The 26891-nt window shown below is 41.8% G+C and overlaps 3 protein-coding genes across 3 annotated transcripts; all 3 read right to left on the minus strand.

Annotated features, from left to right (window-relative positions):
* Nucleotides 1-7013: 7013 nt before the first annotated feature.
* Nucleotides 7014-15461, minus strand: LOC141005612 (uncharacterized). Its single transcript, XM_073477531.1, has 5 exons — nucleotides 15241-15461; nucleotides 8266-9117; nucleotides 7762-8181; nucleotides 7510-7677; nucleotides 7014-7425 (listed from the first exon to the last, which is right to left on the minus strand). Exons 1-5 carry the CDS (start codon nucleotides 15410-15412, stop codon nucleotides 7328-7330), a joined length of 1710 nt encoding a protein of 569 aa, XP_073333632.1. The 5' UTR covers nucleotides 15413-15461; the 3' UTR covers nucleotides 7014-7327.
* Nucleotides 15462-16762: 1301 nt separating this feature from the next.
* Nucleotides 16763-26233, minus strand: LOC141005613 (uncharacterized). The gene is made up of 4 exons (XM_073477532.1): nucleotides 25989-26233; nucleotides 23015-24208; nucleotides 16993-17076; nucleotides 16763-16919 (listed from the first exon to the last, which is right to left on the minus strand). The coding sequence occupies exons 1-4, from the start codon at nucleotides 26158-26160 to the stop codon at nucleotides 16837-16839; spliced, it is 1533 nt and encodes a 510-aa protein (XP_073333633.1). The 5' UTR covers nucleotides 26161-26233; the 3' UTR covers nucleotides 16763-16836.
* On the minus strand, nucleotides 19175-22186 carry LOC141005618 (uncharacterized). Its single transcript, XM_073477538.1, has 2 exons — nucleotides 21936-22186; nucleotides 19175-20953 (listed from the first exon to the last, which is right to left on the minus strand). The coding sequence occupies exons 1-2, from the start codon at nucleotides 22105-22107 to the stop codon at nucleotides 19578-19580; spliced, it is 1548 nt and encodes a 515-aa protein (XP_073333639.1). The 5' UTR covers nucleotides 22108-22186; the 3' UTR covers nucleotides 19175-19577.
* Nucleotides 26234-26891: the final 658 nt, after the last annotated feature.

A 26891-nucleotide genomic window follows, 5' to 3' on the forward strand; every position in this document is an offset into this window, starting at 1 on the left:
AGATCACCTCGGGGCACCACCCTTGAAGAAGGGAAAAGAGCCAATTCACCAAATCAGTCTCAGAAAAGGTACTTAACTGTTTGTAACTCTGATTAATAATTAACTTAATAACTACAACCAATATTACCATAACAGCTGTAATGGTCGAAGGATTTTGGAGTTCTTGACAGAGTCGAGGTTGGCAACATTCACTCTTGTACAATATTAAATAGGAGGTGGAGAGGAGCCCTTGAGGAAGATCGAAGGAGTGGAGGGCGTTAGAGTAAGAGAGAGAACAAGGAGGGCGCTGGAGTTTTGATTATCTGGTCAGAGGGGGGTCCGTCACCCTGACCAATAGTAGCTCAAAGCTGAATTTTGCACCTAGGTGTGAAGAATGGGGAATTCTGGGACACTGAGTTCAGTTCAGAGTCCATTTTAAAATCCACAATGAATGACTTCATCTGTGGGTCCCAACAAACAGCAAAATAAATAATTATTAACTTTTGACTCATTTAAATCGGCCTGAAAAAGATTTAACAACAGTCAAACTAATGGTCTGTGGGATGTGAGGATTAAGATGAGAAGCCAACACTATCAATATGTGACAGATCAATAATGAAAACTATTGTCTTGTATTTTTTCCCTCTGTGTTCGACTTTAATGTATTAATTAATTAATGTAGTGTGAGAGGGCCGGGTCTGCTCACATGAATATAAACAGCAGTAAACTGATATGAAGCTGATTTATGAGAAGTGATGTGAAATGATCCTTGAACAGAAATCACAGATGTGTGTAGAGTTTTAATACTCTGTAGTGTCCTAATGAACAACAACTGAACACTGTACGGACTGATCAATGTGTCTGATCACATTTAAATCAATCAGATAAGATCTGACAGGATGTGACTTCCTGCACAGACTGAAGGCTGCTGGGAAACTGTCCGACCTGCAACCGAGGCGCATCTCATCTACAACGAGCCTTGTGTGCATATCTCCCCTCTATGGCCGCTCCAGGGCTCTGAACACCAGTGTTATTAAAATAATACACCTGTCCTCACCTGTCCTGTGTAACTTTACTTGGGGTTTCCAGCAGATATCCAGCAGGACGCGCTGCCGATCGATCTCCTCCTCGTACTGGACGATAGTTGACTACAGTTTAAAACTTAATGAAATAATTAGGTCAAAAAATATTCTCCAGTTGCTAAGCAGACTCAAAAAGACTTTTATTTAATTATTTATCTGATTCCATTTCTTACATTTTATTATTTTATTTATATTCATTTAATTAACTATATTTAACACCATTTTTATATTCTTTTTACAGTGTGTTTACACTATGTTTGTTGTACTCTTTATATTAACGTGTAGATCTACTCTGCTTAATTCCACAAAGAAATGTGGCACTCTTTTCTAAACTGCTACTTTAAACTAACAGCTAAATATTTGGTTACATACATCGAAGCTACTGGAAAAACTACAAGTATTTAACATATAAACTTTAATATAAAAGCATGACACAAGGAGCGATAATAAGTGGGACACATGAGACCGATTAACTCCACTTTTTAATCATCATGTTAACAAATATGGGCAAATCAGCATGAAGATATTGACATGAACATATTTTGACATCCTCTCAAGGGGAAGTTGTACACGTTCAGCTTTCAGCTCATCATTTCTCATGTGTATATTGATCCTCTGAGGATTCTTCAAGTCATTTCAAGTTAAAGTTCTGCAATTATGCAGGAAACACTGGAACTGAATCACCTCCAACATATTTTGGAAATACAAGCCACTCGCCTGTACGTTTCCTCAAATGTCTCGTCAAAGAAGACTGATAGGACAGACTTCCCCAGGTCTTGCAAAATTATGGCTTCTCACCTGTGAGTTCTCATGTGAGCTGTTAAGGCATTCGTTTGCTTGAAAGTCTTCCCACATGTTTTGCAAGAATACGGCTTCTCACCTGTGTGAGTTCTCATGTGAACTGTTAAGGAATTTGTTTGCTTGAAAGTCTTCCCACATGTTTTGCAAAAATACGGCTTCTCACCTGTGTGAGTTCTCATGTGAACTGTTAAATGAGCATTAAGCCTGAAAGTGTTCCCACAAATTTCACAGGTAAAAGGCTTCTCACCTGTGTGAGTTCTCATGTGAACTTTTAAATGAGCATTAAGCCTGAAAGTGTTCCCACAAATTTCACAGGTAAAAGGCTTCTCACCTGTGTGGGTTCTCATGTGTGTTTTTAATTCACCACAAGACCTGAAAGTCTTCCCACATGTTTTGCAAGAATACGGCTTCTCACCTGTGTGAGTTCTCATGTGAAGTGTTATGGCAGTGTGGTGCTTGAAAGTCTTCCCACATGTTTGGCAAGAATACGGCTTCTCACCTGTGTGGATTCTAATGTGGACGGTTAATTGACTACTAATCCTGAAAACTTTCCCACATGTGTTGCAAGAATACGGTTTCTCACCTGTGTGGATTCTTAGGTGTGAATTCAACAGGCACTTAAATTTAAAAGCCTTTCCACATGTGTCACATTTGAAAGACTTTTTACCTGGGTGAGTGTTATGGTGAATGTCTGATGAGGTGGAGTTTTTTGCATTATCACTGTGACTTTTGCTTCTGTGATGTCTTTTCTTTTGCTTTGGCTCTCCATCTCCAGCTGATCCTGAATCTCCATGTTTTCCTCCTTTCTGATCTTGGCTCTCAGCTACATGAGAGTTGTTAGAGAGGAGCTGGTGGTCACTCTTTGGTTCTGCTTCACTATGGTCACTTTCCTCATAAGTTGGAGTCAACATGACGGTATCCGTCTCAACCTTCAGTACAAGCTGCTCTCCCTCCCGACTGGTGCAGAGTTCCTCCTGTTCCTCTTGGTCCAGACTGGAGTTCCTCTCCTGGTTACAGAGCTGCTGGTCAGAACCAGCCAGAACCACCTCCTCCTTACAGACATGTTGCTGTGGGAGCTCTGGAGGGACAGAGAACAAAAGGCAGAGAATATTTAATCAACCAATCAACCTTTATTTGTAGTAACTTGTATTATGTAATCCTGAGCACATTTTAATTCATCCTCAAATATGCATGTTCTTCTTCAGGAACAGCAACTGAACAGCAACTGAACAGCAACTGAACAGCAACTGAACAGCATGCTCAGAGGTGAGTGCACTTCTCTGAGTGGTGATTAGCACCGGTATGAGTCTCGTGCATCCCTCTTGTTTGTAGCTGATAGGAGTGCGTTTCCCACTTGCTATCAATAAAAACGGCAGTCCTTTCTCATTAGCCACTTTCTCAACGAGGAGATCACAATGGTGGAGTTGCAACTGGCTTTGTATGTTCATGGTTTTGCCCGTGTACTTTAACCAGACAGTTCTTGCGTATTGCGTAGTCTTAGAGCGCCTTATTTTTTAAATAAAAATATCTATATTTGGCGCCAGCGTATCGATGTCGTACAAGGAAGGATGACAATATATTGCCACATAGATATTTTGTCACAGACCTAGTCCTGTTTGACTGTGTTTATATGTGCATGATACAAAGAGATAAGTGATGCAAAATATACTGTGTGTGTTTGTGTATATCGTTTAAAACAAGATTTTGAGAATATTTGAGAGCTCCTTCTGTTGCATACAAACTAATGTAAAAGTCTCAGAATGGCTGAAAATGTCATGACATTTGTGCTGTTAATCAGAATCTGCTTTATTGGCCAAGTATGTGTACACAAACAAGGAATCTGACTCGGGTAAGTTTGCCCTCAATGTGCAGGGAACAGTTTTTAAACCTGAAATCCCAAATACATTTTGAAAGATTGAGACTAATATGTACAAAATAGTGCAATTGTAATGAGTGCAGAACTTCCAGCAGTATTTACATAATGTTGGGACCCTCATCACATGGATCTGACAATAGAGCGGCCTGCGTGTAGTCCAAAGCCTAAATGTGGCCTCCTTGCACTAACAAAGCCTGGTAAGCAAAGGAAAGTGCTACAACCTTAATATCCAGTAGGTAGGGCATGATTGTCAGTTCCCCAAGGTTTGAAAATTCATATCTCCCATTGTCTGTTAGGACACCTGAACGTATCTTTCCACAGCAACTTGATACACGGAGAAGATGAAAAACAGTTACACGCCTGTTTAATTGCAGTCGCATCGTAACGTGTTGCAGGAAGCATCAGCTTTCGTCTGAGCAGCTGTTACGTAAAGGGAGCGCACAAATGTTTGGATTATACCCGCCTAAGCCGCAGACTTTAACCTCGCTGGACAAGCCAAAACTGACCCGTTTACCAAACACGTTCAGGATCCGGAGAAGAGCTGCGCAACCCCAGCCTCTCATCCCTGCAGAAGGAGGTTTCCCATCAGAAAACACCCGCTTTGACCTGTTTTCTTTGCCCACGTCGACTCTACTGTTTGAACAGCCACCGCAGGATGCTGCAACACCTTTAATCCAGGCCAAGGAAGCTGGATAACAGGACACAAGCACTAGAAGTAAGGCTTATGCTGCATTTCAGATACATGGGACACCACTCACCTGAGTTACAAAGTGGGAAATCTCGCAGCTGTCTAGCGACATTTCACCTTTACAACTCGGGCGAGTGGTGTCCCATGTATCTGGAATGCAGTATAAATTAGTGTCTGGGCAGATACTAGAAATTAGCATGTATTGTATGCTTTTTAGCTACATTGTTTGTGAGTTTGTACAGCCGAGTCCTTTTTTTTTTACTGTGATAGGATGATTGTTGCTTGAAGGCAGCGGACGAGTTGGTCGATAGCAGTTTTTGACCGTGTGCTCGGGATGATGTTGGGTTGCATGTGCCATGGAATTATATCTAACCGGTAATGCACCGAGCAGAGACTTCATTGTGGATCACCTGCTGTAAGCTTGTTTTTGTTTAATAAATCACTGTGCAAGGTACCAGTTCATCAAAGTGTGGATTTTATTAAGAGAGTCCAAACAGGACACCCCGCTGGCTGAGTGGCCTCATGTAGAAACTGGTGAAACGGCCACAAAACTGATTATAAAATATGACTAAATTTAAGTCTCAGGTGTTTTTCAGATGTAATTTTCATGTGAAGGTTAGGGGCAGAAAAATGTAAGTTTCCATAGGATGACACAATTAACGTTTGATATGAAGTGAAATTAAAAAGTTTTAGAGCTTCTCATGTTTGTTATTAATGTAAAATCTACATTTTTTCCAATAGCTTCCAGCTCATCTGACCCACTGACTCCAAACCAATGCCGAAATGTCTTCCTAATAGGTTGAATGAGACACACCTCTTTCTGTTGAGTTTTGGTGCTGCTCATACTTTTCTGGACGTTTTGTGTGTAAAATCAGCATTTTTTGAGCGGAGTTTGGCAGCGGGCTTCTATAGAACGGAGCGCAGCCGTGCAGCGGACACTCAGAACCTCCGGAGTCCCGAGTGGAATGAACCTCAACGAGGGAAACACTCGTGTGTTCGCTCCATGTAGTGAAACGTGGCTGCGATGCATATCTCCCCTCTACGGCCGCTCCAGGGCTCTGAACACCAGTGTTATTAAAATAATACACCTGTCCTCACCTGTCCTGTGTAACTTTACTTGGGGTTTCCAGCAGATATCCAGCAGGACGCGCTGCCGATCGATCTCCTCCTCGTACTGGACGATAGTTGTTTTAAACACTCGGAATATTTCTTCAGCAGCAGCAGTTAGTCGCTCGTTGACAAACTCTCTCAAACTCTCCACTGGACTCATTGTTCTTTAATTACTAATTCAATAATGAGCTGCGCTGCGACTCGGTACCGTCTCCACTTCATTCATTACACACAGGAAGCAGCTAATGCTGCTAGCTGCTACTGTTTACTTCCGCTGGGTGTCACGCTGTTAAGCTCCGACAGGGGAAGTGCGGAGGCTTTTAGTTCCGCTTCAGAATGAAGACATTTTATTCAGAACTTGTCTAAAACATATGACTACAGTTTAAAAATTGAAGAAATAATTAGGTCAAAAAATATTCTCCATTTGCTAAGCAGACTCAAATAGAAAAAAATGCCAAATCTTCTCTGCCAAACAGCTTATTCTGCTGTTGACTCTTGTTTGGTGGATTGGATGATTGACGTCTGAAGAAACAAGACATATTGGCAATTTAACCATTTATTAATTTAACTAACAGGAGCCTCAGTAGCGTGTGGAAGAACCATACACAGCCACAGCAGCCTGGCTCCTCCTGGTCACACAGAGCTGGTTTCTCAGAGAATACCTCCAGAATTTGGGAGTGGAGTAAGGATGTAATGACCTGCCAGCAGTCCTGACCTCAACCCCATTGAACACTTGTGGGATCAGCTTGCTGTTCGAGCCAGAGTGACCAACACAACCACGTCGGCTGACTTGCGACAAATGCTGGTTGAAGAATGGGATGCCATCCCACAGCAGTGTGTGAGCAGCGTGAGGAGGAGCCAGGCTGCTGTGGCTGCTGTGGTTCTTCCACACGCTACTGAGGCTCCTGTTAGTTAAATTAATAAATTGTTAAATTGCCAATATGTCTTGTTTCTTCAGACTTCAATCATCCAATCCACCAAACAAGAGTCAACAGCAGAATAAGCTGTTTGGCAGAGAAGATTTAGCAATTTTTTCATGGGCGCAACCCACAAACTGAGCTCTGCTGCTCATCCCACAAATGCATGTTCCTTACAAATGTGGCACCATTTAAAAGAGAAATAAACAGGCTTTCCAACGGTATAAGATTTATTGACAAGAAGCATTGTTAAAACAAAGAAATCTACCAAACACAAATTTCCTCATTTTTTGTGCTATGTTTATATTTAACACCATTTTTATACTCTTTTTACAGTGTGTTTACACTATGTTTGTTGTACTCTTTATATTAACGTGTAGATCTACTCTGCTTAATTCCACAAAGATGTGCCACTCTTTTCTAAACTGCTACTTTAAACTAACAGCTAAATATTTGGTTACATACATGGAAGCTACTGGAAAAACTACAAGTATTTAACATATAAACGTTAATATAAAAGCATGACACGAGGAGCGATAATAAGTGGGACACGAGACCGATTAACTCCACTTTTTAATCATCATGTTAACAAATATGGGCAAATCAGCATGAAGATATTGACACAAACATATTTTGACATCTTCTCAAGGGGAAATTGTACATGTTCAGCTTTCAGCTCATCATTTCTCATGTGTATATTGATCCTCTGAGGATTCTTCAAGTCATTTCAAGTTAAAGTTCTGCAATTATGCAGGAAACACTGGAACTGAATCACCTCCAACATATTTTGGAAATACAAGCCACTGCCTGTACGTTTCCTCAAATGTCTCGTCAAAGAAGACTGATCGGACAGACTTCCCCAGGTCTTGCAGAGTTACGATTTCTCACCTGTGTGAGTTCTCATGTGAACTGTTAAGGCACTGTTGTGTTTGAATGTCTTCCCACATGTTTTGCAAGTATATGGCCTCTCACCTGTGTGAGTTCTCATGTGAACTGTTAAGTGAGCATGACGCCTGAAAGTGTTCCCACAAATTTCACAGGTAAAAGGCTTCTCACCTGTATGGATTCTCGTATGTTTCTTTAAATCACCACAAGACCTGAAAGTCTTCCCACATGTTTGGCACGAATATGGCCTCTCACCTGTGTGGGTTCTCATGTGACATGTTAAGACACTATTTAACTTGAAAGTCTTCCCACAGATTTTGCAAGTGTACGGCCTCTCATCTGTGTGGATTCTCATGTGGTAAGTTAATGGAGCACGAAGCCCGAAAGCCTTCCCACAAATTTCACAGGTAAAAGGCTTCTCACCCGTGTGGATTCTCATGTGTTGATTTAAATCACCACAAGACCTGAAAGTCTTCCCACATGTTTGGCACGAATATGGCTTCTCGCTTGTGTGAGTTCTCATGTGAACTATTAAGTTTGCACGACGCCTGAAATCTTTCCCACATGCTTTGCAAGAATACGGTTTCTCACCTGTGTGGGTTCTCATATGCAGTTTCAAAGAAGATGATACAGAGAATGTTTTCCCACATGTTTTGCAAGTATACGGCCTCTCACCTGTGTGGATTCTCATGTGAACTGTTAAGTGAGCATGAAGCCCGAAAGCCTTCCCACAAATTTCACAGGTAAAAGGCTTCTCACCCGTGTGGATTCTCATGTGTTGATTTAATTCACCACAAGACCTGAAAGTCTTCCCACATGTTTGGCACGAATACGGCTTCTCACCTGTGTGAGCTCTCATGTGAACTGTTAAGGCAGTGTGCTGCTTGAAAGTCTTCCCACATGTTTTGCAAATATACGGCTCCTCACCAGTGTGGATTCTCATGTGAACTGTTAAGTATGCACGACGCGTGAAATCTTTCCCACACGTTTTGCAAGAATACGGTTTCTCACCTGTGTGGGTTCTCATGTGGACTGTTAAGTGTGCACGTCGGCTGAAAGCTTTCCCACATGTTTTGCAAGTAAACATCTTCTCACCTGTGTGGGTTCTCTTGTGAAGTGTGAAGGAACGATGAAGCCTGAAATCTTTCCCACATGTTTGGCAAGAATACGGCTTCTCACCTGTGTGGATTCTCATGTGAACTGTTAATTGACTACTAATCCTGAAAACTTTCCCACATGTGTTGCAAGAATACGGCTTCTCACCTGTGTGGATTCTTAGGTGTGAATTCAACAGGCACTTAAACTTGAAAGCCTTTCCACATGTGTCACATTTGAAAGACTTTTTACCTGGGTGAGTGTTATGGTGAATGTCTGATGAGGTGGAGTTTTTTGCATTATCACTGTGACTTTTGCTTCTGTGATGTCTTTTCTTTTGCTTTGGCTCTCCATCTCCAGCTGATCCTGAATCTCCATGTTTTCCTCCTTTCTGATCTTGGCTCTCAGCTACATGAGAGTTGTTGGAGAGGAGCTGGTGGTCACTCTTTGGTTCTGCTTCACTGCGGTCACTTTCCTCATAAGTTGGAGTCAACATGACGGTATCCGTCTCAACCTTCAGTACAAGCTGCTCTCCCTCCCGACTGGTGCAGAGTTCCTCCTGTTCCTCTTTAATCTCTGGAGGCTCTGGGTCCTCTTGGTCCAGACTGGAGTTCCTCTCCTGGTTACAGAGCTGCTGGTCATCCAGAACCTCCTCCTCCTTACAGACATGTTGCTGTGGGAGCTCTGGAGGGACAGAGAACAAAAGGCAGAGAATATTTAATCAACCAATCAACCTTTATTTGTAGTAACTTGTATTAAGTAATCCTGAGCACATTTGAATTCATCCTCAAATATGCATGTTCTTCTTCAGGAACAGCAACTGAACAGCATGCTCAGAGGTGAGTGCACTTCTCTGAGTGGTGATTAGCACCGGTATGAGTCTCGTGCATCCCTCGTTTGTAGCTGATAGGATTGCGCGTACTTTAACTAGACAGTTCTTGCATATTGCGTAGTCTTTATTGATTTTGTTTGTCCTATTAAAAAGGTGGCTGGGGCATCTCTTCACGTAACTTTGTTCACATTGCTGTTCACAATTATCCCACTGTAAACTTCCTCTTTGGCCAATTAGCTTCCATTCAAGTTTTCCTCAGTCATGTGATGAGTGCCACTGGGAAGAGCCATGAAGTAGCGGGAAATGTAAAAGTCTCAGAATGGCTGAAAATGTCATGACATTTGTGTTTGTAAATTAGAATCTGTTTTATCGGTCAAGTATGTGTACACAAACAAGGACTCTGACTCGTGTAAGTTTGCCCAATGTGCAGGGAACAGTTTTTAAACCTGAAATCCCAAATATATTTTGACAGATTGAAACTTATATGTACAAAATAGTGCAATTGTAATGAGTGCAGAACTTCCAGCAGTATTTACATAATGTTGGGACCCTCATCACATGGTTCTGACAATAGAGCGGCCGGCGTGTAGTCCAAAGCCTAAATGTGGCCTCCTTGCACTAACAAAGTCTGGTAAGCAAAGGAAAGTAGCCTGATTGTCAGTTCCCCAAGGTTTGAAAATTCATATCTCCCATTGTCTGTTAGGACACCTGAACGTATCTTTCCGCAGCGACTTGATACACGGAGAAGATGAAAAACAGTTACACGCCCGTTTAATTGCAGACCCATCATGACGTGTTGCAGGAAGCATCAGCTTTCTTCTGCGCAGCTGTTACATAAAGGGAGCGCACAAACGTTTGGATTATACCCGCCTAGGCCGCAGCCTTTAACCTCGCTGGACAAGCCAAAACTGTCTCGTTTACCAAACACGTTCAGGATCCGGAGAAGAGCTGCGCAACCCCAGCCTCTCATCCCTGCAGAAGGAGGTTTCCCATCAGAAAACACCCGCTTTGACCCGTTTTCTTTGCCCACGTCAACTCTGCTGTTTGAACAGCGCAAGAAAACGGTGTTGCTGCTTGAACACTCTGTGACATCATCTTCCAATCGCTTCAGCCATCTTGGCTCACTTTCTTTGTCTCACTCACACACACACACACACACACACACACACACACAGCATGCCTGTTTGTTGCTTGAGTCCTTAGTGTTTGTTTCATAGTTTAGCTGCAGTAGTTGACGATGGATATTTGTTGATTGGAGTATTATTGATTTGATCAATTTGCTAACATTAATAAATTCTATTATATTGTAAAGAGCAGTTTTCTGTGTTTTTTTGTGGTAATTGCTGGTTGTGATGGTCAGTGCTCGGATTAATTTCCTTCACTGTTACTTTGATTCTTAATATTATACAAATACAAATGTTTTTGGTCCCTGATTCCAGGGTGGTGCCCCGTTTCGATGATTATTAATTTTGATTAATTTTAAATATTAATAATTGTGATCAATAATTATTAATTTCTAATAACCACACCTGCACTACCACCAATTCAGACAATAAGAACAAAAAACTGTGTATAAAGGTGCGTGGAGATCAGGGGTTATTGCAAAGTGGTTTTCTGACACTGACTGAAGTGTTCATCAGAGTGATGGCCTGGGGGAAGAAACCTTCTGTGTGTCCAGTTGTACGAGTCTTGTATGGAGGGCAGGTCAACTCCAATTATTTTCCCCTACAGACCTGATTGACCGTTGCCGTCTGTTGCTTTCCTGTTTGCTTGCAGATCTGAGTCAGACAGCGACGGAAGTGCAGAGAACAGACTGTGTGATCCCGGTGTAGAAGTGGATCAGCAGCTCCTGAGGCAAGTTGAACTTCCTGAGCTGTGGCAGACATTACAACCTCTGCTAGGCCTTTTCCCAGACACTAGTCCTTTTCACACAAAGACGCTGCATTATCGCCGCAACGGCGGTTGGCCAATTCTCCACCATTGGTTGTTCACACAGAACCAAGCAGCTCCGGCGTAAATCCGCACCAGTGTGTAGTTCACACAGAAAGCCGGCGCTGTGTGACGGTACACGTCTACGGTGCGCCGATTGTTAAGTTGCACATGCTAAAATAAACAGCAACTTTTCGCAACATTTAGCAAATAAACCACGTTTAAAAAACATATGTGAATTTTGTTATGTTACTTTTGACCAGATTTACAGCAATATTTGTGAAATTTGTGATATTTACTTTTCTCGTAAAAATTTAATGTCAACGTTTAATCTAACCCCTAACCCTAAATCTAAATGTTAAATATTAAATTTAAATCTAAATGTTAAATCTAAGTCTAAATCTAAATCTAAATGTTAAATCTAAATGTCACGGGTGAAACTAAATATTTAGCTAATATGCAAATTCACACTGCCTGTCACCGGAAGTACCAAAAGTCTCAGTGGCTCTGTGGTAGATGCTGTAGCTGTCACTGTAACTGTCGCTGTCGTTGCAGACGCATTGTTGAGACTCTGTATTACCTCCAAAACAGCCCTTCCGATGTTCCCAGCTAAGTCACTGGACATACTGGACAACACCCACCACCCTCTGCACAACACCTTCACCAGGCAGAGGAGTGTGTTCAGTGGCAGACTGCTGTCCCAGTCCAGATCCACCAACAGACTTAAAAACTCTTTCGTCCCCCTGGCCATCAGACATCAACAGCTCCCAGTAAAGGAAGGGAGGACAATAGATAAGACAATGGACAATTTTCTAATTTCTACCTCTATTTTTACTTCCATTTGCACTGTTTACTGTTTATTCTTTTTTTCATCTGTTGTCCCTGGCCATCCTAAGATCAAGACGCAGGTTTAAAACAACAGTTTCAGTATAAAACATAAGATAAAAGTAGGACAAAGACATAAACAACAATAAAAGCAGGACAAATACATTAGCAACAATAAGCAGAGCAGAACAAAGTACAACAGAGCAGGGACAGACAATAGCAGCATACATAAGCAGGCACACATATCACATGTACAATACAGCAATTTTGCAAGACAGACAAACAAAAACACACAAGAGCAATCACAAGCAGACTAATCTAAGGAACAAGACAACAATGACACTGATCTATGTGGAGGAGCAGAGCAGTTAAGCATCATACACATTATCTCTATTTGACTAATGCTGACAGATTTGATTGCCAATCAGCCATTTGTTTACCTGTTTAGAGAACGACCTGTAGGTGGTGAGTTCTCGATATGAACCGGTCCAGTGTTCCACTCGTGAGCTGCTTTAATCGAGACGGCAGATTGACTAAAAGCAGACTTTCTTAGTGGGATTATGCAGTCTCCCCTCGTGACTCCTCTTGTTATCTGATTTGAATTTTCTCTTTTCCTAACAAAGCAACTGAGTGGGGGAGGAGCCAAGCCATTAATGATTTTATAGATAAGACATATCTTAGCATGTTTGATCAGGTTTTCCCAACTCAGGTTATGTTTTTCTAATATATGACAGTGGTGGAAACGGTTTGGTTTCTTGTCGAAAATTTTCATAGTTTGTTTATATAGTGATTCAAGTGGACCCAAGATTGAGTTGCTTGCCTGTGACCAGCTTGTTAGACAGTAGGTAATGTGTGAAATGATCATAGCGTTCGTGTACATTCTAGCAGCGCTGGTTGACATACAATCTCTTATGAATCTGTAATTTGCTAGGTTGTATTTGACTCTGTTGCAGACTTTTGTAAACTTTTGGAGTTTGAAATGTGAGATGTGAATCCAATACAATCCCAAGATATTTTAATTCTTTGGCAATTTCTAGTTTTTGTCCACGTACAAGTATTTGTGGCTCGACAGTATTGCTTAATTTCTTTGTAAAATACATGCTAGTGGTTTTTGACACGTTTAATTGTAGACAGCAGCGATTTAGCCAGTCAGTAATGTGTGTCATTGCTTTTGTCAGAATGGAGGCAACTCCACTTTTTGTATTGCTGTGAGCATAAATTACCGTGTCGTCGGCGTACATTTGGGTCTCTATCTTGGGACATACAGACGGCAGATCATTGACATATAAGCTTAACAAAAGTGGACCCAAAATGGATCCTTGAGGAACACCAGGAGAGGAGCTGAGAGCAGTTGACTGATGGTTGTTGACGAGAACAGTTTGAGAACGATTACAAAGATAGGACTCGAACCATTTTAGGGCAGCTGGAGAAAAGTTGAAGGTGGATAACTTAGAGATCAGGACTGCATGATTTACAGTGTCAAAGGCCTTCCTGAGATCTAAAAACACAGCTCCAACAACACCACCCTTATCCAAGAGTGATTTTATTTTCTCTATAAGAAAGCAGTTAGCTGTCTCTGTGGAGTGATTTGCTCTAAATCCAAACTGCATTGGGTGAAGGGAAAAGGTGGTGTTGTTCAGGTGGAAAGTCAATTGCTCTGCAACCCATCTCTCTGCTATCTTTGAAACTGCCGGTAAGATACTTATAGGTCCGTAGTTGCAGATGGAAAGTGGATTCCCAGATTTAAAAATAGGTGTTACAACAGCAGTCTTCCAAGCACTCGGAAAGATTCCCTGAGAAAAGGACTGATTTAATATTTTTGTGAGAGGAGGAACCAATGATGTGCTTAGGTCTTTAAGCATAGCGGTATCAAACTGATAAGCATCATTCGCTTTTCTTGTCTTAAGAGCATTGATTAGCCTAAACACGTCTGGCTCATCAATGCATTATATGTGGAAAGGTGGTTCTGAAACATCCAAGGAAAGAGGTAAGGACTGCAATGTAGAGGTATTTACTTGACTCACCGAGAAACTCTGTGCAATAGCGGCCACTGAATCAATAAAATATTTGTTTGCACTGCTCACTGAGAGCTACTGTTAATTTTAATGCTACTGTTAATTTTAATGCTACTGTTAAATTTGTTTGTATGCTACTGGACACTTGAATTTCCCTCAGGATAAATAAAGCATTTATCTATCTATACTGGCAGGCAACATGAGAGCACAGTGAGGAGATGTGACAAACAGTGGAGCACAATCACTCTGTCTGACTATACAGAAAAGACCGCGGATTTAGATTTAGATTTAACATTTAGATCTGACATTTAGATTTAAATTTAATATTTAACGTTTAGATTTAGGGTTAGGGGTTAGATTAAACATTGACATTATATTTTAACAAGAAAAGTAAATATCACGAATATTTCTGTAAATCTGGTCAAAAGTAACATAAAAAAAATTCACATACGTTTTTTTAAACGTGGTTTGTTTGCTAAATGTTGTGAAAAGTTGCTGTTTATTTTAGCATGCGCAACTTTACAATCGGCCACCGGAGACGTGTGTCTTTATCAACGTGTCCTCCTGTTAATCTAACATGTATCTGCTGACTGTTTATAATCATATGATGCTGTTATAATGTGTTATGATTGAGATCCTGACCCACCAAACATGCTGGAAAGTGACAAAGATACATTTTTTGCTCTAAATTACATTATCACATAATCTCCATCAGTAAACAGGACGCTGTCTGACTCTTTCTCTCGCGGGGAGGGAGGCTGTTTTCTGGGGGAAAGTTCACTGAAGTCTCGGTCACCAAGAGACAGTAACAACAACAACACAATAGTGTTAGAGACGAAGAGTCGGAGGACAGACAGGAGGCGCATCGGCTGACTCAAACCAATGCCGACATGTCTTCCTCATAGGTTGAATGAGACACACCTCTTTCTGTTGAGTTTTAGTGCTGCTCATACTTTTCTGGACGTTTTGTGAGTAAAATCAGCATTTTTTGAGCGGAGTTTGGCAGCGGGCTTCTATAGAACGGAGCGCAGCCGTGCAGCGGACACTCAGAACCTCCGGAGTCCCGGAGTGGAATGAACCTCAACGAGGGAAACACTCGTCTGTTCGCTCCATGTAGTGAAACGTGGCTGCGATGCATATCTCCCCTCTACGGCCGCTCCAGGGCTCTGAACACCAGTGTTATTAAAGTAATACACCTGTCCTCACCTGTCCTGTGTAACTTTACTTGGGGTTTCCAGCAGATATCCAGCAGGACGCGCTGCCGATCGATCTCCTCCTCGTACTGGACGATAGTTGTTTTAAACACTCGGAATATTTCTTCAGCAGCAGCAGTTAGTCGCTCGTTGACAAACTCTCTCAAACTCTCCACTGGACTCATTGTTCTTTAATTACTAATTCAATAATGAGCTGCGCTGCGACTCGGTACCGTCTCCACTTCATTCATCACACACAGGAAGGCAGCTAATGCTGCTAGCTGCTACTGTTTACTTCCGCTGGGTGTCACGCTGTTAAGCTCCGACAGGGGAAGTGCGGAGGCTTTTAGTTCCGCTTCAGACTGAAGACATTTTATCTGACTACAGTTTTAAATTTGAAGAAATAATTAGGTCAAAAAATATTCTCCAGTTGCTAAGCAGACTGAAAAAGACTTTCATTTAATTATTTCTTACATTTTATTTATATTCATTTAATTAACTATATTTAACACCATTTTTATATTCTTTTTACACAGTGTGTTTACACTATGTTTGTTGTACTCTTTGTATTAACGTGTAGATCTACTCTGCTTAATTCCACAAAGAAATGTGGCACTCTTTTCTAAACTGCTACTTTAAACTAACAGCTAACTTTTTGGTTACATACATGGAAGCTACTGGAAAAACTACAAGTATTTAACATATAAACGTTTATATAAAAGCATGACACGAGGAGCGATAATAAGTGGGACACATGAGACCGATTAACTCCACTTTTTAATCATCATGTTAACAAATATGGGCAAATCAGCATGAAGATATTGACACAAACATATTTTGACATCTTCTCAAGGGGAAATTGTACACGTTCAGCTTTCAGCCCATCATTTCTCATGTGTATATTGATCCTCTGAGGATTCTTCAAGTCATTTCAAGTTAAAGTTCTGCAATTATGCAGGAAACACTGGAACTGAATCACCTCCAACATATTTTGGAAATACAAGCCACTCGCCTGTACGTTTCCTCAAATGTCTCGTCAAAGAAGACTGATCGGACAGACTTCCCCAGGTCTTGCAAAATTATGGCTTCTCACCTGTGTGAGTTCTCATGTGAGCTGTTAAGGCATTCGTTTGCTTGAAAGTCTTCCCACATGTTTTGCAAGAATACGGCTTCTCACCTGTGTGAGTTCTTATGTGAGCTGTTAAATGAGCATTAAGCCTGAAAGCCTTCCCACAAATTTCACAGGTAAAAGGCTTCTCACCTGTATGGATTCTCATGTGAACTTTTAAGGCACTGTGTTGCTTGAAAGTGTTCCCACAAATTTCACAGGTAAAAGGCTTCTCACCTGTGTGGGTTCTCATGTGTTTTTTTAAGTCACCACAAGACCTGAAAGTCTTCCCACATGTTTGGCACGAATATGGCTTCTCACCTGTGTGAGTTCTCATGTGCCTTTTCAGACTAGATGGATCAGAGAATGTTTTCCCACATGTGTTGCAAGAAAATGGCTTCTCACCTGTGTGGATTCTCATATGTTTTTTCAAATCACCACAAAACCTGAAAGTCTTCCCACATGTGTTGCAAGAAAATCGCTTCTCACCTGTGTGGATTCTCATGTGACCTGTAAAGGAACTCCGTTGCTTGAAAGTCTTCCCACATGTTTTGCAAGTATACGGCCTCTCACCTGTGTGGATTCTCAAGTGAACTGTTAAGTCAGCACGAACCCCAAAAGCCTTCCCACAAATTTCACAGGTAAAAGGCTTCTCACCTGTGTGGATTTTCATGTGGTGATTTAAGTCACCACAAGACCTGAAAGTCTTCCCACATGTTTGGCACGAATATGGCTTCTCACCTGTGTGAGTTCTCATGTGAAGTGTTAAGGCACTGTGCTGCTTGAAAGTCTTCCCACATGTTTTACAAATATACGGCTCCTCACCAGTGTGGATTCTCATGTGACAAGTTAATGGAGCACGAAGCCCGAAAGCCTTCCCACAAATTTCACAGGTAAAAGGCTTCTCACCTGTGTGAGTTCTCATGTGAGCTGTTAAGTATGCACGTAAACTGAAAACTTTCCCACATGTTTTGCAAGTAAACATCTTCTCACCTGTGTGGGTTCTCATGTGAACTGTAAAGTGAGCACTACGGCTAAAAGTCTTCCCACATGTTTTGCAAGGATACGTATTCTCACCTGTGTGGATTCTCATGTGGACTGCTAAATCTGCACGTTGGCTGAAAACTTTCCTACATGTGTTGCAAGAATACGGCTTCTCACCTGTGTGGGTTCTTAGGTGTGAATTCAATAGGTACTTAAACTTGAAAGCCTTTCCACATGTGTCACATCTGAAAGACTTTTTACCTGGGTGAGTGTTATGGTGAATGTCTGATGAGGTAGAGTTTTTTGCATTATCACTGTGACTTTTGCTTCTGTGATGTCTTTTCTTTTGCTTTGGCTCTCCATCTCCAGCTGATCCTGAATCTCCATGTTTTCCTCCTTTCTGATCTTGGCTCTCAGCTACATGAGAGTTGTTAGAGAGGAGCTGGTGGTCACTCTTTGGTTCTGCTTCACTGCGGTCACTTTCCTCATAAGTTGGAGTCAACATGACGGCATCCGTCTCCACCTTCTGTACAAGCTGCTCTCCCTCCCGACTGGTGCAGAGTTCCTCCTGTTCCTCTTTAATCTCTGGAGGCTCTGGGTCCTCTTGGTCCAGACTGGAGTTCCTCTCCTGGTTACAGAGCTGCTGGTCAGAACCAGCCAGAACCTCCTCCTCCTTACAGACATGTTGCTGTGGGAGCTCTGGAGGGACAGAGAACAAAAGGCAGACAATATTTAATCAACCAATCAACCTTTATTTGTAGTAACTTGTATTATGTAATCCTGAGCACATTTTAATTCATCCTCAAATATGCATGTTCTTCTTCAGGAACAGCAACTGAACAGCAACTGAACAGCAACTGAACAGCATGCTCAGAGGTGAGTGCACTTCTCTGAGTGGTGATTAGCACCGGTATGAGTCTCATGCATCCCTCTTGTTTGTAGCTGATAGGAGTGCGTTTCCCACTTGCTATCAATAAAAACGGCAGTCCTTTCTCATTAGCCACTTTCTCAACGAGGAGATCACAATGGTGGAGTTGCAACTGGCTTTGTATGTTCGTGGTTTTGCCCGTGTACTTTAACCAGACAGTTCTTGCGTATTGCGTAGTCTTAGAGCGCCTTATTTTTTAAATAAAAATATCTATATTTGGCGCCAGCGTATCGATGTCATACAAGGAAGGATGACAATATATTGCCACATAGATATTTTGTCACAGACCTAGTCCTGTTTGACTGTGTTTATATGTGCATGATAGAAAGAGATAAGTGATGCAAAATATACTGTGTGTGTTTGTGTATATCGTTTAAAACAAGATTTTGAGAATATTTGAGAGCTCCTTCTGTTGCATACAAACTAATGTAAAAGTCTCAGAATGGCTGAAAATGTCATGACATTTGTGCTGTTAATCAGAATCTGCTTTATTGGCCAAGTATGTGTACACAAACAAGGAATCTGACTCGGGTAAGTTTGCCCTCAATGTGCAGGGAACAGTTTTTAAACCTGAAATCCCAAATACATTTTGAAAGATTGAGACTAATATGTACAAAATAGTGCAATTGTAATGAGTGCAGAACTTCAGCAGTATTTACATAATGTTGGGACCCTCATCACATGGTTCTGACAATAGAGCGGCCTGCGTGTAGTCCAAAGCCTAAATGTGGCCTCCTTGCACTAACAAAGCCTGGTAAGCAAAGGAAAGTGCTACAACCCTAATATCCAGTAGGTAGGGCATGATTGTCAGTTCCCCAAGGTTTGAAAATTGTAGATCTACTCTGCTTAATTCCACAAAGAAATGTGGTACTCTTTTCTAAACTGCTACAAGGAGCTATAATAAGTGGGACACATGAGACCGATTAACTCAACTTTTTAATCATCATGTTAACAGATATGGGCAAATCAGCATGAAGATATTGACACAAACATATTTTCTCAAAGGGAAATTGTACACATCGAGCTTTCAGCTCAAAAATACTCTTCAGGATGAACTCCTTGGACAAGTGTCTGTTGTCTTATCTATGTTAGGTTTTTCAGCCCTCTCTATCACATATGCTCTGAAACCAAATACTCTGCAACCATAAAACTGTCACATGACATAAACCATGAGAGGCCCACAGACGCAATGTCTTCACTCTTAAAACATCTTCAATACACTCGTTAAGTTTCATATGCAAGAATAACATACCAATATAACAAAGGGACATTTCCCTTACACTCCTCAAAGCAGACTGATCAGACAAACCTTTCCCCAGGTCTTACAAAGTTACGGCTTCTCACGTGTGTGGGTTCTCATGTGACGTATTAAGTTTGCACGATGGCTGAAATCTTTCCCACATGTTTTGCAAGTATAGGGCTTCTCACCTGTGTGGGTTCTCATGTGCTCTTTCAAATTGTCTGAAGCAGAGAATGCTTTCCCACATGTTTTACAAGAATACGGTTTCTCACCAGTGTGAGTTCTCATGTGCACTTTCAAATTTGCTAAAGCAGAGAAATCTTTCCCACATGTTTTGCAAGAATACGGCTTCTCACCTGTGTGGGTTCTCATGTGGTCTGTTAATTGACCACGAGTCCTGAAATCTTTCCCACATGTTTTGCAAGAATACGGCTTCTCACCTGTGTGGATTCTCATGTGGTATGTTAATTGACTACGAGTACTGAAATCTTTCCCACATGTTTTGCAAGAATACGGCTTCTCAACTGTGTGGATTCTCATGTGCACTTTCAAATTCACTGGAGCAGAGAATGTTTTCCCACATGTTTTGCAAGAATATGATTTCTCACCTGTGTGGGTTCCCATGTGATAAGTTAAGGCACCGGTTTGCTTGAAAGTCTTCCCACATGTTTTGCAAATATACGGTTTCTCACCTGTGTGAGTTCTCATGTGTTGTTTTAATATGCCACAAGTCTTGAAAGTCTTCCCACATGTTTTGCAAGAATACGGTTTCTCACCTGTGTGAGTTCTCATGTGATAAGTTAATGAACTAAAAAGCCTGAAAGCTTCCCCGCAAATTTCACAGGTATAAGGCTTCTCACCTGTGTGGATTCTCATGTGGACTGCTAAATCTGCACGTTGGCTGAAAACTTTCCCACATGTGTTGCAAGAATACGGCTTCTCACCTGTGTGGGTTCTTAGGTGTGAATTCAATAGGTACTTAAACCTGAAAGCCTTTCCACATGTGTCACATCTGAAAGACTTTTTACCTGGGTGAGTGTTATGGTGAATGTCTGATGAGGTGGAGTTTTTTGCATTATCACTGTGACTTTTGCTTCTGTGATGTCTTTTCTTTTGCTTTGGCTCTCCATCTCCAGCTGATCCTGAATCTCCATGTTTTCCTCCTTTCTGATCTTGGCTCTCAGCTACATGAGAGTTGTTGGAGAGGAGCTGGTGGTCACTCTTTGGTTCTGCTTCACTGCGGTCACTTTCCTCATAAGTTGGAGTCAACATGACGGTATCCGTCTCAACCTTCAGTACAAGCTGCTCTCCCTCCCGACTGGTGCAGAGTTCCTCCTGTTCCTCTTTAATCTCTGGAGGCTCTGGGTCCTCTTGGTCCAGACTGGAGTTCCTCTCCTGGTTACAGAGCTGCTGGTCAGAACCAGCCAGAACCTCCTCCTCCTTACAGACATGTTGCTGTGGGAGCTCTGGAGGGACAGAGAACAATGGCAGAGAATTAATATACATATTGCTTGTGTGGGTTTCCTCCACCATCAAAAACATTTACATCAGGTTGATTCTCCAGTCAGTGTCCTTGACCAAGGCACTGGCTAAGGTCTGGAGTTGGTCCCCGGGCGCGTACACACGCTGCCCACTGCTGCCTCAGGACGGGTTGGATGCAGAGAACCAATTTCACCTTGTTGTTTATTGTATGATAAGTGATCAAATACATACTGAGAAAGTAAAAGCAGTCCTACAACAGGCTGGTAAAAAAAAGCCATAGCTGTTAAAAGAAGTTTGGTCATTTGATAAAAACATAAAGTAAACTTAAATAATATTCAAGTTCCATAAAACAAAACCCCGAACACTTTGCAGTGAAGCCAGATGATTTATATAATAAATGCTACTACACCCCATGCTGGCAGTAAGAGGAAACACAGGAACCATCAATAAATTACTGTCTGACTCAAACACAGGTCATTTTATGTTCAATAGATTCGTACTGTTAAAATTATGATTTAATTCAAAATTATACTCAATGTTTTCATATAACTCGCCTCATTTAACTGCTAATGTGTAATGAGCTGATTTTACAGAAATATTTGAATTATTTTTGCAGCTCATCTGACCCACTGACTCCAAACCAATGCCGAAATGTCTTCCTAATAGGTTGAATGAGACACACCTCTTTCTGTTGAGTTTTGGTGCTGCTCATACTTTTCTGGACGTTTTGTGAGTAAAATCAGCATTTTTTGAGCGGAGTTTGGCAGCGGGCTTCTATAGAACGGAGCGCAGCCGTGCAGCGGACACTCAGAACCTCCGGAGTCCCGAGTGGAATGAACCTCAACGAGGGAAACACTCGTGTGTTCGCTCCATGTAGTGAAACGTGGCTGCGATGCATATCTCCCCTCTACGGCCGCTCCAGGGCTCTGAACACCAGTGTTATTAAAATAATACACCTGTCCTCACCTGTCCTGTGTAACTTTACTTGGGGTTTCCAGCAGATATCCAGCAGGACGCGCTGCCGATCGATCTCCTCCTCGTACTGGACGATAGTTGTTTTAAACACTCGGAATATTTCTTCAGCAGCAGCAGTTAGTCGCTCGTTGACAAACTCTCTCAAACTCTCCACTGGACTCATTGTTCTTTAATTACTAATTCAATAATGAGCTGCGCTGCGACTCGGTACCGTCTCCACTTCATTCATTACACACAGGAAGGCAGCTAATGCTGCTAGCTGCTACTGTTTACTTCCGCTGGGTGTCACGCTGTTAAGCTCCGACAGGGGAAGTGCGGAGGCTTTTAGTTCCGCTTCAGAATGAACACATTTTATCTACAGTTTAAAACTTGAAGAAATAATTAGGTCAAAAAATATTCTCCAGTTGCTAAGCAGACTGAAAAAGACTTTTATTTAATTATTTATGTGATTCCATTTCTTACATGTTGTTTATATTCATTTAACTATATTTAACACCATTTTTATACTCTTTTTACAGTGTGTTTACACTGTTTGTTGTACTCCTTATATTAACGTGTAGATCTACTCTGCTTAATTCCACAAAGATGTGCCACTCTTTTCTAAACTGCTACTTTAAACTAACAGCTAAATATTTGGTTACATACATGGAAGCTACTGGAAAAACTACAAGTATTTAACATATAAACTTTAATATAAAAGCATGACACGAGGAGCGATAATAAGTGGGACACATGAGACCGATTAACTCCACTTTTTAATCATCATGTTAACAAATATGGGCAAATCAGCATGAAGATATTGACACAAACATATTTTGACATCTTCTCAAGGGGAAATTGTACACGTTCAGCTTTCAGCTCATCATTTCTCATGTGTATATTGATCCTCTGAGGATTCTTCAAGTCATTTCAAGTTAAAGTTCTGCAATTATGCAGGAAACACTGGAACTGAATCACTTCCAACATATTTTGGAAATACAAGCCACTGCCTGTACGTTTCCTCAAATGTCTCGTCAAAGAAGACTGATGAGACAGACTTTCCCAGGTCTTGCAAAATTACGGTTTCTCACCTGTGTGGATTCTCATGTGCCTTTTCAAACTAGATGAATCACGTAATGTTTTCCCACATGTGTTGCAAGAAAACGGCCTCTCACCTGTGTGGATTCTCGTATGTTTCTTTAAATCACCACAAGACCTGAAAGTCTTCCCACATGTTTGGCAAGAATACGGCTTCTCACCTGTGTGGATTCTCATGTGAGGTGGTAAGGAACTATGATGCCTGAAAGTCTTCCCACATGTCTTGCAAGAATACGGCTTCTCACCTGTGTGGATTCTCATATGCATTTTCAAAGTAGATGATTCAGAGAATGTTTTCCCACATGTTTGGCAGGAATGCGGCCTCTCACCTGTGTGAGTTCTCATGTGAAGCGGTAAAGAACTCTGATGCCTGAAAGTCTTCCCACATGTCTTGCAGGAATGTGGCTTCTCACTTGTGTGGATTTGACTGTGACGTATTAAGTGAGCATGACGGCTGAAAGCCTTCCCACAAATTTCACAGTTAAAAGGCTTCTCACCTGTGTGGGTTCTCATGTGAACTGTTAAGTGAGCACTACGGCTAAAAGTCTTCCCACATGTTTTGCAAGGATACGTATTCTCACCTGTGTGGACTCTCATGTGAACTGTTAATTGACTACGAATCCTGAAAACTTTCCCACATGTGTTGCAAGAATACGGCTTCTCACCTGTGTGGGTTCTTAGATGTGCATTCAACAGGGACTTAAACTTAAAAGCCTTTCCACATGTGTCACATTTGAAAGACTTTTTACCTGGGTGAGTGTTATGGTGAATGTCTGATGAGGTGGAGTTTTTTGCATTATCACTGTGACTTTTGCTTCTGTGATGTCTTTTCTTTTGCTTTGGCTCTCCATCTCCAGCTGATCCTGAATCTCCATGTTTTCCTCCTTTCTGATCTTGGCTCTCAGCTACATGAGAGTTGTTAGAGAGGAGCTGGTGGTCACTCTTTGGTTCTGCTTCACTATGGTCACTTTCCTCATAAGTTGGAGTCAACATGACGGTATCCGTCTCCACCTTCAGTACAAGCTGCTCTCCCTCCCGACTGGTGCAGAGTTCCTCCTGTTCCTCTTTAATCTCTGGAGGCTCTGGGTCCTCTTGGTCCAGACTGGAGTTCCTCTCCTGGTTACAGAGCTGCTGGTCAGAACCAGCCAGAACCTCCTCCTCCTTACAGACATGTTGCTGTGGGAGCTCTGGAGGGACAGAGAACAAAAGGCAGAGAATATTTAATCAACCAATCAACCTTTATTTGTAGTAACTTGTATTATGTAATCCTGAGCACATTTTACATAATGTTGGGACCCTCATCACATGGATCTGACAATAGAGCGGCCGGCGTGTAGTCCAAAGCCTAAATGTGGCCTCCTTGCACTAACAAAGCCTGGTAAGCAAAGGAAAGTGCTACAACCCTAATATCCAGAAGGTAGGGCATGATTGTCAATTCCCCAAGGTTTGAAAATTCATATCTCCCATTGTCTGTTAGCACACCTGAACGTATCTTTCCACAGCAACTTGATACACGGAGAAGACGAAAAACAGTTACACGCCCGTTTAATTGCAGTCCCATCGTAACGTGTTGCAGGAAGCATCAGCTTTCGTCTGAGTAGCTGTTACGTAAAGGGAGCGCACAAATGTTTGGATTATACCCGCCTAAGCCGCAGGCTTTAACCTCGCTGGACAAGCCAAAACTGCCCCGTTTACCAAACACGTTCAGGATCCGGAGAAGAGCTGCGCAACCCCAGCCTCTCATCCCTGCAGAAGGAGGTTTCCCATCAGAAAACACCCGCTTTGACCTGTTTTCTTTGCCCACGTCGACTCTACTGTTTGAACAGCCACCGCAGGATGCTGCAACACCTTTAATCCAGGCCAAGGAAGCTGGATAACAGGACACAAGCACTACAAGTGAGGCTTATGCTGCATTTCAGATACATGGGACACCACTCACCTGAGTTGCAAAGTGGGAAATCTCGCAGCTGTCTAGCGACATTTCACCTTTGCAACTCGGGCGAGTGGTGTCCCATGTATCTGGAATGCAGCATAAAATAGTGTCTGGGCAGATACTAGAAATTAGCATGTATTGTATGCTTTTTAGCTACATTGTTTGTGAGTTTGTACAGCCGAGTCCTTTTTTTTTTACTGTGGTAGGATGATTGTTGCTTGAAGGCAGCGGACGAGTTGGTCGATAGCAGTTTTTGACCGTGTGCTCGGGATGATGTTGGGTTGCATGTGCCATGGAATTATATCTAACCGGTAATGCACCGAGCAGAGACTTCATTGTGGATCACCTGCTGTAAGCTTGTTTTTGTTTAATAAATCACTGTGCAAGGTACCAGTTCATCAAAGTGTGGATTTTATTAAGAGAGTCCAAACAGGACACCCCGCTGGCTGAGTGGCCTCATGTAGAAACTGGTGAAACGGCCACAAAACTGATTATAAAATATGACTAAATTTAAGTCTCAGGTGTTTTTCAGATGTAATTTTCATGCGAAGGTTAGGGGCAGAAAAATGTAAGTTTCCATAGGATGACACAATTAACGTTTGATATGAAGTGAAATTAAAAAGTTTTAGAGCTCCTCATGTTTGTTATTAATGTAAAATCTACATTTTTTCCAATAGCTTCCAGCTCATCTGACCCACTGACTCCAAACCAATGCCGAAATGTCTTCCTCATAGGTTGAATGAGACACACCTCTTTCTGTTGAGTTTTGGTGCTGCTTATACTTTTCTGGACGTTTTGTGAGTAAAATCAGCATTTTTTGAGCGGAGTTTGGCAGCGGGCTTCTATAGAACGGAGCGCAGCCGTGCAGCGGACACTCAGAACCTCCGGAGTCCCGAGTGGAATGAACCTCAACGAGGGAAACACTCGTGTGTTCGCTCCATGTAGTGAAACGTGGCTGCGATGCATATCTCCCCTCTACGGCCGCTCCAGGGCTCTGAACACCAGTGTTATTAAAATAATACACCTGTCCTCACCTGTCCTGTGTAACTTTACTTGGGGTTTCCAGCAGATATCCAGCAGGACGCGCTGCCGATCGATCTCCTCCTCGTACTGGACGATAGTTGTTTTAAACACTCGGAATATTTCTTCAGCAGCAGCAGTTAGTCGCTCGTTGACAAACTCTCTCAAACTCTCCACTGGACTCATTGTTCTTTAATTACTAATTCAATAATGAGCTGCGCTGCGACTCGGTACCGTCTCCACTTCATTCATTACACACAGGAAGGCAGCTAATGCTGCTAGCTGCTACTGTTTACTTCCGCTGGGTGTCACGCTGTTAAGCTCCGACAGGGGAAGTGCGGAGGCTTTTAGTTCCGCTTCAGACTGAAGACATTTTATTCAGAACTTGTTTAAAACTCATCTTATGGAGGATTTTAAGAGGCTAAATTAAATAAAACATGGAGAAAAACAAACATGTTGCAGACAGTGAAGTCAGTGGTCAGTTAGCACAGTATTAGAATGACTCACATTTAACAGACTCACAGTATTTGTTAATTAAATTAATATTGAGATAATCAATACAGATATTATTAAGCAAGTCAGATCTACAAACAAAAACTATGTCATTAAAAACAGACATTAAATAGAAATAAAGGACAATAAGAGAGTTTGACATAATGTTTAACTGAAGAAGAGACAGTGAGAAACAGATAAATCTACGGCTGGTATTTAACTGAACTGGTTATTAAAAGCAGCAGCAGTTAACTTCCGATGTATTATATGATTTCATGTGTAACTCATCATTTATCAGATATAATTTACTGCGCTTAGTAAATGATCATTAACACTTCCTGTGTTTCATAATAATACAGAATAAAATCGTTTTAATCTGAAGGCGGTGGTAGACTTTTAATGTGAAGCCACCACAGGAGTTAACA

Source organism: Pagrus major, chromosome 12, assembly GCF_040436345.1.
Source record: "Pagrus major chromosome 12, Pma_NU_1.0".
Classification (NCBI taxonomy): domain Eukaryota; kingdom Metazoa; phylum Chordata; class Actinopteri; order Spariformes; family Sparidae; genus Pagrus; species Pagrus major.

Coding starts and splice junctions, on each gene's coding strand:
- LOC141005612 (XM_073477531.1), bottom strand. CDS start 15,412: ATGAGTCCAGTGGAGAGTTTGAGAGAGTTTGTCAACGAGCGACTAACT. Junction 9,118..15,240: donor AGTAAAGTTACACAGGACAG/GTGAGGACAGGT, acceptor CTGTCCCTCCAG/AGCTCCCACAGCAACATGTC. Junction 7,426..7,509: donor ACATACGAGAATCCATACAG/GTGAGAAGCCTT, acceptor GAACTCACACAG/GTGAGAGGCCATATACTTGC.
- LOC141005618 (XM_073477538.1), bottom strand. CDS start 22,107: ATGAGTCCAGTGGAGAGTTTGAGAGAGTTTGTCAACGAGCGACTAACT. Junction 20,954..21,935: donor AGTAAAGTTACACAGGACAG/GTGAGGACAGGT, acceptor CTGTCCCTCCAG/AGCTCCCACAGCAACATGTC.
- LOC141005613 (XM_073477532.1), bottom strand. CDS start 26,160: ATGAGTCCAGTGGAGAGTTTGAGAGAGTTTGTCAACGAGCGACTAACT. Junction 17,077..23,014: donor GCACATGAGAATCCACACAG/GTGAGAAACCGT, acceptor GAACTCACACAG/GTGAGAAGCCATATTCGTGC. Junction 16,920..16,992: donor CCACATGAAAATCCACACAG/GTGAGAAGCCTT, acceptor AGTTCACTTGAG/AATCCACACAGGTGAGAGGC.